General features: G+C 42.0%; 1 protein-coding gene across 1 annotated transcript in view; it reads left to right on the top strand.

Moving 5' to 3' along the window:
• Window positions 1-5,110: 5,110 nt before the first annotated feature.
• Window positions 5,111-13,116, top strand: part of LOC149310660 (WD repeat-containing protein 26) — a 55,308-nt gene continuing 47,302 nt past the window's right edge. Inside the window, exons 1-3 of the mRNA XM_089529409.1 lie at window positions 5,111-5,872; window positions 8,336-8,435; window positions 8,660-8,716. Of these exons, the coding sequence (XP_089385535.1) occupies window positions 5,466-5,872; window positions 8,336-8,435; window positions 8,660-8,716 (564 nt within the window). The 5' untranslated portion in view covers window positions 5,111-5,465. The remainder of the gene's footprint in view (window positions 5,873-8,335; window positions 8,436-8,659; window positions 8,717-13,116) is intronic.

Genomic DNA, 13,116 nt, shown 5'->3' with positions numbered 1-13,116 from the left:
TTGCAATGGCAAACCTCTTCTCAATAAATCTTGCCAAGAAAATCTTGGTATAGCATCACCATATGTTGGAGTCTACATAATAACAACAAACGGTTAGTAATTTGTAGCATGGGATGCAAATTTTAGTGTCCCAGGTAACTATTTGAAAATATACTTTTGTAGAATATGGCAACCTCTCTGTCCATCATAGTAATCTATATTAACATCAGGCTTTGTGTTTTATCTCTCTGGCATGGTCCACAATACTGATTTTAATTTCTAATCCCTTTAATGGATATGAGCTGAGATGCAAAAAAAAAAAAAAAGAAAGGAGTTCTTAACTGCCATATTGGTGTAATGTTTTGGGGGAGAGTTGGTTTCTCTGCAGAAAATCCACCTGTAGACCAATAAATAAACAACTGTTATTATTTTGTTGTGTGATATTAAAGCAGGTATCTAAAAGAAGGGTCATAACATTTTTCCAAAATTCAAGTGACAATATTTGGTCACACCAATAAAAAATGCAATTCTTGCCCTAGCACATACTTTTACAAGTGTTACAGCTATATGCCATATGTTGGTGAGAGAGTTTTAAGTATCTATAGAACAGATGTCTGGAATGTTATAATGATATCTTATGGCTATACTGCTTTTTGGTAATGGAAATACATTTCCATTTTTAAATGCATGACAGCCCTTTTTATAAACTGATCTGATAAATTTATGGAGTATAAGGTTAGCAATGACTACAAGTCATAACTGTTATATGTTACCTCCTATAAAAGAGGCAGTATACCTTTCAATATCAGTTGCTGGGGAACATACATGTGAAGATGCTATTTTGCTCAAGTGCTGTTTGTGGGTTTCCTACAGGCATTACAGTGGGCAACTATGGGAAAAGAAAGCTTGATATAGCATCACTATATGTCTTTGGTTTAATCCAGCATAACTGCTATTCATGCTAAGGCAACCTCCCCTTCTGCCTTGAAGAAAATTTCATTTTACTAGCCCTTGAAAAATGTATGTATTACCTATACAGTCAGCCCTCCATATCTACGGATTCTGCATCCAAGGATTCCACCATACAATTACTAAATAAAAATATTAATTCCTAAAAGCAAACTTTGAGTTTACCATTTTATAACAGGGACACCCTTTTACCATGCCACTGCATTTAATGGGACTTGAGCATCCACAGGTTTTGTTAGCCACAGCGGTCCTTGAACCAAAGCCCAGTAGAGACCAAGGGTCTACTGTATTTTGTTATTTGAAAGTTATGTACATCTCTTCTCCAATACTAAAGACCTGCTTATTAATATTCTTTTATTATAGTAAGACTTGCCATAAGGCTTGTCATTCCTTAGTGAAAATGAAATACTGAATTATAAGACAGGGTAGGGGCTGGGACCCTTTATGAAAACATTTTAGCCAACAGTTTTTGCACGCTTACAAATATGTTTCGTGACTTTGAAATTTAGGATGTATTTACAATCTAGCAATATATACATATCACATTCAGGCTTGAAATAACTTTCAGGCTGTAGCCATGTTAGCCTGTTCCAGCAAAAACAATAAAGACTTGTGACACATTCATTTTTGTTGTTGTGTGCCTTCACGTCATTTCCAACTTATGGCAACCCTAAAGCGAACCTATCATGGGGTTTTCTTGGCACATTTTTCAAAGGGAGTTTGCCATTGCCATCTTCTGAGGCTGAGAGTATATAACTTACCCAAGGTCACCCAGTGGGTTTACATGGCCAGGAATATTCTTTAAGGGAGGCCCTGCTGCCCAGAACATGAAGCATTCAGACCTTTAAAAAAGTGGACACCATGTCAAGCAAAAAGTTTTCAAATATGAAACAGCTGGCTGACAACAACAAAATCAGGGTGGCCAGACTGCCTCCTTTTCTAGGACCTGTCCTCCATTTCAGTCTTCTGTCCAGGACAAATTCCAAAATGTCCTCCATTTTGAGCATGATTAAGGAGCATGAAATTACATATATATCAGTGTTTCAAGCTTTTATTTGGTCACATCTTTCTTGAATTTCCCACATTTTACAATGCCTTGTCCTCCTTTGTGGTGAAGACATCTGGTCACCCCCAACAAAATGAATACGGTAGTTCTTTACATGCCCTTCATCATAATGAATGAGTAAGAAGCATGAATTTACATTCATATCACTGTTTCTTGTTTTATTTTGGTCATGTTCTTAAATGACCTCCATTTTGTAGCACCGTGTCATCCTTTGCAATCAAGACATCTGGTCACCCCAAACAAAATGACTAGTTCTTTATGTGCCCCATCATCATCATCATCTTGACTATGAAACATGAATTTACACACACACACACATTTGAGCTTTTCTTTGGTCACGTCCTCCATCATTTCTTGAACAATCTCCATTTTGTGGTGCCTTGTCCTCCTTGGCTGTGAGGACATCTGGCCACCCTGAAGGAAATGAATAGCTCCCCCTATGTGCCCCATTGTTGTTGTTGTTAGTCCATTATGACTAAGAAGTATGTATAGCATTTACGTTTCTATTAGTGTTTTTAGCTTTTCTTTGGTCAAGTCCTCAATTTTGTTTTCAGTGTCCCACATTTTACAGTGCCTTGTCCTCCTTGGTGGTGAGTTCTTCTTTATGTGCAACATTATTGTTGTTGTTGTTGTTATTAAAGGCACAGAGGCCCTCAGTGACCTAGTATTTATCTCTCCCCACCTCCCCCCAGCTGTCCTCCTATAAAGGCATCTGAGCTGAGCAAGTTTGGATCATAATAATATTAATCATAACAGCAACAATTATTATTATTATTATTATTATTATTATAGGCCCAGAGGCCCTCAGTGTCCCCTGGTGTTTACCTCTTCCCTCCAGCTCTCCGCTATACAGGCATATGAGCTCAGCAAGGGAGGATCATCATATTAATCATAATAATAAGAATAATAACAATTAATATTTAATTAGCATTATTATTATTACAAGTACTACTACTACTAAAGGCCTAGCGGTCTCCAGCCCTCCCCCCCCCCTTACATGGTCATTTGTATGAGCTCAGCAAGGTGGGATCATCATACTAATCATAATAATAATTACAATTATTTTAAAATAATCATTATTATCATTATTATTATTAAAGGCCCAGAGTCCCTGAGTGCCCTAGTGTTTACCTCTCCCTCCAGCTCTCCCATTATATGAGCATATGAGCTCCCATTATATGGGCATATGAGCTCATATCATCATCATCATCATTACTACCATTACCATTATTATTGTTAATAAAGGCCCGGAGGCCTCAGTGCCCTAGTATTTACCCCTTCCCTCCACCTCTCTTACTATATGGGCACATGAGCTAAGCAAGGTGGGATTCATCATCATCATCATCATAACGATAATAACAACCATCATAAGGAGACTCCGCCCTCCATAACTGCCATCCGCGGCCTGAGAGGGAGGTCACCAGGCAGATCCAGTTCCATCAGGGCCAGCCTGAAGGAAGGAGACTCCGCCCTCCATAACTGCCATCCGCCGGCCTGAGAGGGAGTTCACCAGGCAGGTCCAGCTCCATCAGGGCCAGCCTGAAGGAAGGAGACTCCGCCCTCCATAACTACTTTCTGCCGGCCTGAGAGGGAGGTCACCAGGCAGATCCAGTTCCATCAGGGCCAGCCTGAAGGAAGGAGACTCCGCCCTCCATAACTGCCATCCGCTGGCCTGAGAGGGAGTTCACCAGGCAGGTCCAGCTCCATCAGGACTAGCCTGGAAGAAGGAAGAGCCCTCCCTCCAATCCATCTGCCTTGGTCCAGGCCTCTGAGGGAGAAAAGAACCACTGGACCTCATCCCCTTTCCCTCCACCATTCCCTTTTCCTTTTGTTTCGTGTCTTTTAGATTGTAAGCCTGAGGGCAGGGAACTGTCTGGTTAAAAATAATTGTAAGCCGCCCTGAGAGCCATTAGGGCTGAAGGGCGGGGCATAAATACCTAAATAAATAAATAAACCATCATCATCCTCATCCTCATTGTTATTACCATTATTATTATTAAAGACCCAGAGGCCCTGGTGTTTACCTCTCCCCTCCAGCTCTCACTCTATATGGGCCTATGGTAGGAGCATCATCATCATCATCATCATCATCATGACAGTAACAATCATTATTATTATCATTATCATTATTATTGGCCCAAAGGCCTCAGTGCCCTGGTGTTTACTCTCCCCTCTACCTCTCCCCCATATGGGCCTATGAGCTCAGCAAGGTGGGATCATTATAACAACAACAACAATTATTATTGTTATTATTTAGTACCATTACCATTATAATATTATGATTATTATGATTATTATTAAAGGCCCAGAGGCCTCACTGTCCTGGAGTTTACCTCCCCCCCACCTCTCCCCCTGTATATCCACATGAGCTCAGCAAGGTGGGATCATCATAACAACAGTTATTATTGCTGTTATTATTGTCATTATTATTAGTAGTAGTAGCGTCATTGCCATTATATTGATGATGATGATGATGATGATGATGATGATGATGATGAAAGGCCCAGAGGCCTCAGTGCCCTGGTGTTTCCTCTCCCCTCCAGCTCCCCCTCTATATGGGCCTATATGAGCTCAGCAAGGTGTGATCCCCATCACCCCCACCATCACAATCACAATCACAATCACAACCGCCGTCAAGCTGAGCTCAGGGGCCCAGTGCGTGTGTGTGTGGTGTGTTGACAAAAGACAGCTGTTGTTGTTGTTGTCAGTGTTGCGGGTGTGTGCGCCCCATTCCCAGGAGGGCAGGTCCTGTGAGGGAGGCCCTCCCGCCTAGGCGCCCCTGAGGAGAGCGAGCCCCCAAGCCCTGCTCTCCTCCTCTTTCCCGGTGGCTCCGGGGAGGAGCGGAAGTGAGCGTCGGGGGCAGTGGAGGAATTTCCTGTGACGTCCCTCCCGGACTCCATTAGGGCTGCAGCTCGCAGGCAGAGAGAGAGAGAGAGGAGCCCAAGAAGAAAGCCCCGTCGCCCGAGGAGGAGGAGGGAGAAGAAGGGGCTCAGAGAGAGAGAGGCCTGGGAGGCCCGGGGAGGGGGCCTCTGGGGCGGCTTTGGCGGAGGGTTGAGAAGGAGAAGAAGGAGAGCCCCGCTCCTTCCTTCCTTCCTTCCTTCCTTCCTTCCTTCCTTCCTTCCTTCTTTCTTGCCTCCCTCCCTTCCTCCCTCCCTCCTTCCTTCCTTCTCCCTTCCCTCCCTCCTTCCCCAGCACCACGGCCGCTCTCGGCGAGGAAACTCTGGCCTCCGCTTCCTCCTCCTCCTCCGACTCGGACACCGGCGGCGGAGCCTCCCCGCCTCCGCGGAAGAAAGCCCGGGCGGCGGCGGCGGAGGGAGCAGGAGAGCCCGGGGCTTCGTCGGGAAGAGCAGGCCGCACCTCCTCCTCCTCCTCTTCCTCCTCCTCCTCCTCCTCCTCGCCGTCCTTCTCCGCCAACATCAGAGCCAGCACCAGCACTAGCACCAGCAACGCCATGCAGGCCAATGGGGCAGGAGCGGGGCAACAACAACAACCACAGCAGCAGCAGCAGCAACAGCCGCCATCTCCTCCTCCTCCGCCGCCGCCGCCGCCTCCAGACCAAGGTTGCCTCCTGGCCCAAAATGGAGAGGCCTCCTCGGCTGCCGGAGCGGAGCAGCAGCCCCTGTCCCACGCCAACGGGCTCCTCCTGCCCTCCTCGGCCGCCGGCAATGGCAGCAGCAGCGGCGGAGGCAGCGGGGTGGTCGTGGTCGGAGGGGGCCCCGGCGTCAACAACGGGGTCTCGGGCTCCTCCGAGATGATGGGCTCCGGAGGCAGCGCCCTCAAGAAGAAGAAGCGCCTCTCGCAGGCCGACGAGGACGTCATCCGGCTCATCGGGCAGCACCTCCATGGACTGGGCCTCAAGTAAGTGGGGGACCCGGAGGAGAAGGGAAAGGAGGCTGCGTCCGCACTGGAGGCTTAACGCGGGTTGGCACCGCTTTAACTCTCTGTCTGGCCCTCTGCTATGGAATTCTGGGAGTTGGAGTTTGTTGTGGGGCCCAGAGCGGTCCGCTCTGGGCCCCACAACAAACTCCAACTCCCAGAATTCCATAGCCTTAAGCCAGAAAGAGTTAAAGCGGTTCCAAACCGGGTTAAGTCTCCAGTGTGGACGCAGCCCGAGTTTCCTCTCTTCCTTGACACCTGCCCCCCTCCTTCTTCTTCCTAACCTTGTTATTTGGGGTGGGAATGCTTTTTCTGCGGGGAGGTTAAAGGCCTCTCTGGGTTTGGGCTCTTGAAGGAACAGCCCTGGCAGACTGGATCCACAGATAAAGATGGAAAGGTTGCTATGAGGAGATTGAAAGGCCTCTGGCTTTGGGCTCTTGGCAGTAATCGTAGCCCTGGCAGACTGGTTTGTTTCAGCAACAACAACAACAACAGCAATTCATTTCATTTGTCTGCCGCCTTTCTAAGGACCCAAGGTGGCTCCACAGATAAAAACATATATTTTTTTTAAAATCACAATAAAATGTGAAATAATAACTTTAGTGATGATGTTTATTATATTTGTTTCTTCCATCCGCATGTTGGCTTTCTCCCAGAAGGGACCCAAGATGGCTCCACAGATAAAACAGTATAAAATGACACAACTATAGCTATAATAGCACCAAAAATAATTGTTGTTCTTTCGTATCCGCCTCTCTCCGTGGATGGAGGCAGGGCACAACAACAATTAACAGACAAACAACATCAGTTAAACACACACACACAGCAGTTTAAGAGGACACACAATGCTGTACACGCATTAAAACAATCCACATTTAAAATTCATCGTTTAAAACCCACAATTAAAAAATCATCTGGATAACTAAGCCTGTCAGGAAGAGGAGGAATAGGCCTTCTAGGGCCTATTGAAAGCCCAAGGGGAAGAAGCCAACAATTTTATACTGTGTGTGTGTATATATATGTGTGTGTGTGTTGATCGGCCTTTCTCCCAAAGAAGGGGCTGTCCCTGTCACGGATTATTCTGCCATAGCCTAATATCAGAGAGAAAGACTGACAGGCAGAGATAAATCGAGTGAAGGAGGGGATGGAGGCAGTGAAACTAGGCCTATTTTCCAGGCCTAGTCTAGTGTTAACTTCCTACTGAGAAAACAGGTAGATCTTCAGCCATCCATGACAGTATGGAGGCCCAACAGCATATTATTAAAGCTGGATTGATAGAACTGATAAAAGAGGCCTTTGAAGACAATAGTGTATGGAAATCGCTTTGTCTAAGCCAGCCTAAAACACACACACACATCAGTACATTTGATGAAAAGAATAAATCGACATATAAACAGGGCTGTATTTGGCTGGTTTGTAAATTCTATATTTGGCCGGTTTGGGTTGACAAGTATGCTAAAAATTTAATTTTGGCCCAACTATGTCTCAGAGCATTCAGATATACTGTGTACTTAAAAAATTAATGTCAGATGTGTTGACTGTCTGTAGCTTGCAGCACTGCAGTACTTTGAGCTGAGTAATAGGCATGCAGCTGGACTGGGGGAGGGAGAGGGAGGGAGGGAGGGAAGCAAATAAATGCAGGACGCCAGTAATTGGAGTTAGCAAAACAAACCTGACATGGAACAATGTACCATAACACTGAGACTTTATGGTGGGTCTCTCTCTGTACATGCACAGCGTCTCCTTGGAAAACTAACACCCCCTCGTATGGTGAGAGCTTGTGTCAGGATGAGAATGGATTGGCTTTAATTAACCTAGAACACAAAATAAGTACACCAGTGACACAAGGCAAGTTTATAGCAGCAGCAAACAGCTCGTGACTTTTCATAGCATACATCATAGTAAATCTGCTATTTTTAGGTGTAAAAACTGGGGGGGAGGTGGAGGTTTTATAGATCGAGTGGCTTATTTTATTAAGTATTTAACCTAACAAACAATTAACACGAAAGCAGGAGAGTGTGTTGGTTGGTAGAATAACACAGCAGTTAACACATCGACTGATTAACTCTGGTGATACAAACAAATTCCAAAGGTAGTCCTATTTGTCAGCTGCTTTTTTTTAAGGAGTGGCTTGATAATAAAAACAACTATTTTTATAGCACAATGATTTTCCTTGATTATCAAAATAATTGAGGAAAGTGACTGTCTGTGTTTGACTGGGATTCACAGTCCCATCTGTAACTTGTGGATCTGAGGGCATGAGTTTGGATCCTGAGTTTCTGTACCCTGAACTGCTGGGATTGTTATGTGAAGTTCCAGATTTTTGTTTTTTTTCTTAAACTGAAAAAACGTTTTTCAAGCATTTTGGTCTGTGGCTACAATGGATGACTTCATCATATAAGATTGGTCAGTTATTTTTTTTCATACTGTACCTCTCTCCTGCAGCCAGACTGTTGATCTTCTCATGCAAGAGTCAGGATGTCGTTTAGAACATCCTTCTGCTACCAAGTTCCGCAATCATGTCATGGAAGGAGAATGGGATAAGGTAATGGAAGAGACACAGGACTGCCTAATTATATCTAGGGTTATGATCCTATGCACTGTTACTTGAAAATAAACCCCTTGAACTCAGTGAGACTTAATTCTGAGTAAACCTATAGGTCTGAGCTGCAGTTTTGTAGATTGTGGTGTATTTTGCGTGGTGTATTTTGCAATCTTTGGCTTACCTTTTTTTCTTCTCTTTTTGTTTTCAAAAACTGCTGCTTGTAGGCTGAGAACGACCTGAATGAACTTAAGCCTTTAGTACACTCTCCTCATGCAATTGTGGTAAGAGACTTTTGAACTTTTTCATCTGAAATAACTAGGAATGTTTATGTGTGTGTCTGTATATTTGTTGTTATTAGTTGGCATGCTGCATAAGTGGAATAATGCTCACCCATGCCACTAGGAAATGATTGAAATAAAAAGCCTCAAAATATTTAAAACTAGTGCTTAGTGCCAGAGATATTTATGTCTGAACTTCCTACTGTGATCAGCGCAAGGGGTTACGGGACTAACATTCTGTAGTGTGAACAAAATACATATATGTGTAAGTATTATGTGTATATTATATTGTAACCAAGAAATATGTATGATTTTCAGTTAAATGTTTTAATTTGTCCTTAAGTGTGAGAGTGATAACATTCTCATTGTGAAGCGGGTGATGTGTTTGAACAAATGTCATTGAAATGTAGTGACTAACAGTAAACAATACTGCTGTAGTTTCAGTATAGACATCTCAAACAGATCACTATCAGTAGTTTTCAATTTAATGAAAATAGATCTGTCTTGTGATACCTTGAGATCTTCTATTTTATATTCACATTGTAACTATTACACTTGCTGCACGCACATTTATGCGCACACATACAAGTGTAGACATATTGTGTATTAAAGTAAAGGTAACAAAAAACATCTCTTTACTACCTCCATATCTTTTATACATTCAGCTGCCCTATCATTACTGGTACATGTTTTTCCCCTCTAATTCATGGCACTGCTTTTGAAGTGGCTATCAAAACAGTACAGATTCAGCTGATGTCTACTTAGCTTTCTTCTGGTTGGTTTATTTGTCGTCAAAAGATTATTTTTCCTGTTCTCTTTTCCAACTCCCACTCACACCAGGCAGGAGGTGAAGTGTAGAAAACTAATGTTTTGTTAAACTTCAATTGCAGGCTGAAAGTATTTGCATTTTGTTCTTTTACTCGGGTCAAAGTCTGACTGTCCAAACCTTACCTTTCAAATAAATAGACTACTTTCTTCTTATGAGTGGATATCTGACAATAGAATAGCCAGCACATTTTAAAATATTAATAACTAACAGTAGGAAAGCGCCCCCCCCAAAAAAAAATTTGTTTTGCATATAAGTCTTGTTTGGAGCTCAGATTGGGAGATACCTTTGTAATCAGTTCAAAATGAACTGTTCATTAATGTAAAAGGCTGTTGCATGTACCCTTGCTATACTTCTGAAAATGAAAACAAAACTATTACCCAGGCAAATAGAAATTCATCTGTGTATCTTTAAAATATGAGCAGTAAGGGATAGATATGTTAAATTATGCTGCTTGGGCAGCTACCTGATTGTACTAACTCAGATGTTTTTGAGTTTGTTTGTTTTTTTAATCAGAACATTTGTAGAAAAGTTTGACAGCTTTCAAAATAATGATTTCAGAAATGGTTGACATGTTTTTGTTGAGAGTGTGGGCGGAGGATTTTAAAAGTGGCACCTTAGGAGGAGGGGAGTTGGTTAATTTTTAAAATCCTACTTTTGGAAACTATGGCACAAATCCAGTGCTAGTCCTAACTAGTGGACTCTCACTCAATCACTGGAATTAAGTGTTGTTTTACTAAGTTCCCATTGATACAGTGTCTTTATTTTACTTAGCATTAGGAATTGGCTTTTGGCCCATCTGTTTGATGTCACTTCAGTAAAGCATTTAGTAGCTTTAGGATTTCAGCTGAGACATTCAGGTCCATGATGGTCATTTCAGAAAAACTGCCTTTGAGATAAGGTGTAGAAGTAGGAGAATGAAGACCTCATTAGTCTACATGTCTGTTTTAATAATAGATACTTAAGACAGGCATCAAATTCAGCCTTTATGTTTGATTCCATTTTGTACATTCCCATCATAAAACTTTGCTAAATGGTGGCAGACCTCTAAAATAGTTGCTTTGGCAAATTGTGCAATTGGGTAGTATCTTCTTGATTATAATGAAATAGATTGTCTTTATTATCTTGGTTCTACACTGTGATATCATTTCTTTTTTTTTTATCAAGTTTGAAATGTACCCTCTATATTTTTTCTGACATATCTTGACAGTAAATTAAGATCTAAGCTTGATATTACTTCAAGAAGCATTGCTTATAAACTAAGAGAAAATTCCCCCAAATGCCCCAGAATAACAATAGAACACCTATTACTTTGAATGCCAAAATAAGAATCAATGCAGGAAAAAAGAGGCCTACATAATCATATCTCCTTGAAAAGCTAACTATAGACACTCTGCAGTCACCCCTCGTTTCTCGCGGACTTGGGATCCACGTTCTTGACAGAGGGGCGACCTCTGTTATCATCAATGGGGCGCATGCCCTCGCGGGGGGTGCTCCATTCAAGCCTATGGGGCTTGAGTACGCACAAGCCTCCATTTTCGGGGGGTCTGGAATGGATCCCCCGTGAAAACGGAGGGCCAACTGTATTCTTTTTCTCTTAAAAGATCCTAAGGGCAAATAATACTCCCATGGCACCTATAGTAAACTGTATGTTCTGCCTTTTCCTGCCTACTCATGATTAATACTGCAAGGGGGGGGGGGGGGCGGGAACCACAGTATTTCCAAAAGGTATTTAAGTCTGTTTTTATTAAAGCCTTAGGAAAGGAACTCTATAATTAGCTTGATTACAGAGAAGTCCACTACAGGTAGAGTCTCAGTTATTTGGAATTCCGAAATCTGAAATATTCGAAAACCCAAAACTTTTTGCCTGAGTGGCTGAGATAGTGACACCTTTGCTTCCTGATGGTTTATTGTATACAAACTTCATTTCATGCACAAAAATTATTTTAAAATATTGTATAAAATTACCTCCAGACTAGATTTATATGAAAGAAAAGATGAATTTTGTATTTAGACTTGGGTTCCATCTCCAAGATAACTTATTACATACATATATGGAAACATTGGTGTCCCCAACCCTGGTGTCACCCATTGTGGGATGTGTTCCAATGGGGGGTGGAAGTGGCAAAAAAGGGTGCACTGAGCCTTTTTCTGTGCTCTGGTGGTGTAGAGGACTCCTCATGAAGAGGATGCCATCATAGCAAGCCAGGAAAAGGTCACTGGGCCTTCTCCTTTGCTGTGGTGGTGGAGGTCTCCTTGTTAGGAGGCCTCTGCTGCAGCAAGGCTGGGAGAGGGTCTCTTGGTCTTCTCCCTTCTCCTTTGCTTTGATGAATGAGGTCTCCTAATGAGGAGGTGTCTGTTGCCACAGCAAAGATAGGAGGACTGAAGTGGGAGGAGGGCCCGACTGAGTGTCACGCCTCTACTGTGATGTCAGCTGCTGTGGCTCACACCCCTCAGTGATGCCACTGTATGCAAATAAAGGTGTTCCAAATCCAAAACAACCCAAAATACAAAGTATGTCTGGTCCAAAGCATTTCGAATAAGGAAGACTCAACCTGTACATACAAACAGTGTCCATAGGCTGCTCAAAATGTATCACTTAACAGGCTGTGCTCACTGATCAACATTATGTGGATTTGGGAAGAATTTAGGCTTATTTGGCACTGCAACTTATTCTTTGCATGTTTATTTAGAATTCCTACTGAAGCTTATGAAGCTTCTTCCAAGTAAGTATGCATAGGGTTACATCTTTAAATATTTAAGTCAGTGCTTTGGAGTGTGCCAAATGTTAAAACTATTATTCTGTTTATATTCTGTTTTGTAGATGGGCAACCACAGATAAACAAATTCCAGAAATTTTGAAGCCATAGGGGGAAATATATTTTTTTCTTTTTTGGGAAAGATGGAATGAAAATTTTCAGGAAGATTGAAAAATGGAATACTTGCGCTCTTTACCGATTGGAAGTCACTTTATTACTTTAGAAATATAAACTGTATTATGTTAATACAGTTTGTATAAGTTGGTTTGGCATAAAATTATGTTTAGTATATTAAAAGTATTAAGTTGAATAATAAATAAATTTAATTTTTCTTCAAATTTCTGTTGTTTTTTTAAACAAGTAGAACTGCAAGTTCCTGAACTGTAAGGAACTTTATCTGTGTATTAGGAGTAGGCAAAATAATTTTGTCTCTTCTAGTACTTCGTAGTGTCAAATAGATATAAAGCATTTTTTTCCTACACCAGATAACGAAGAACAGGAAAGCAACACCAGGAGAAAAAAAAAATCCATAATCCATTTTTTTCAGGGAAAAAGTATTGAGGAAAAAATGTGAAAAATCTTCTTTTTTTTTTCTTCATATCTTTCCTGGCCTTTTCATCTCTGTGTACCTAAAACACCATGCAGATATATTCACTGGACCTTAGGAAATCCTGTAACACAAGGAGACAGTGTACTTGTGATTGTACTAGTAGATAATCATAAGCAGTCAAGTGTAATCCTGAGTAGAGCCCATCACAAAAATAACATTAAACTATTGATACTTCCCCAATTAAAATATGTAGAGAAATCTTGTAGCA

This window comes from Sceloporus occidentalis, unplaced genomic scaffold (genome assembly GCF_023333645.1).
Source record: "Sceloporus occidentalis isolate IW3139 unplaced genomic scaffold, rSceOcc1.0.p SCAF_6, whole genome shotgun sequence".
NCBI lineage: Eukaryota > Metazoa > Chordata > Lepidosauria > Squamata > Phrynosomatidae > Sceloporus > Sceloporus occidentalis.
This window is presented reverse-complemented; position numbering and strand designations above follow the sequence as displayed.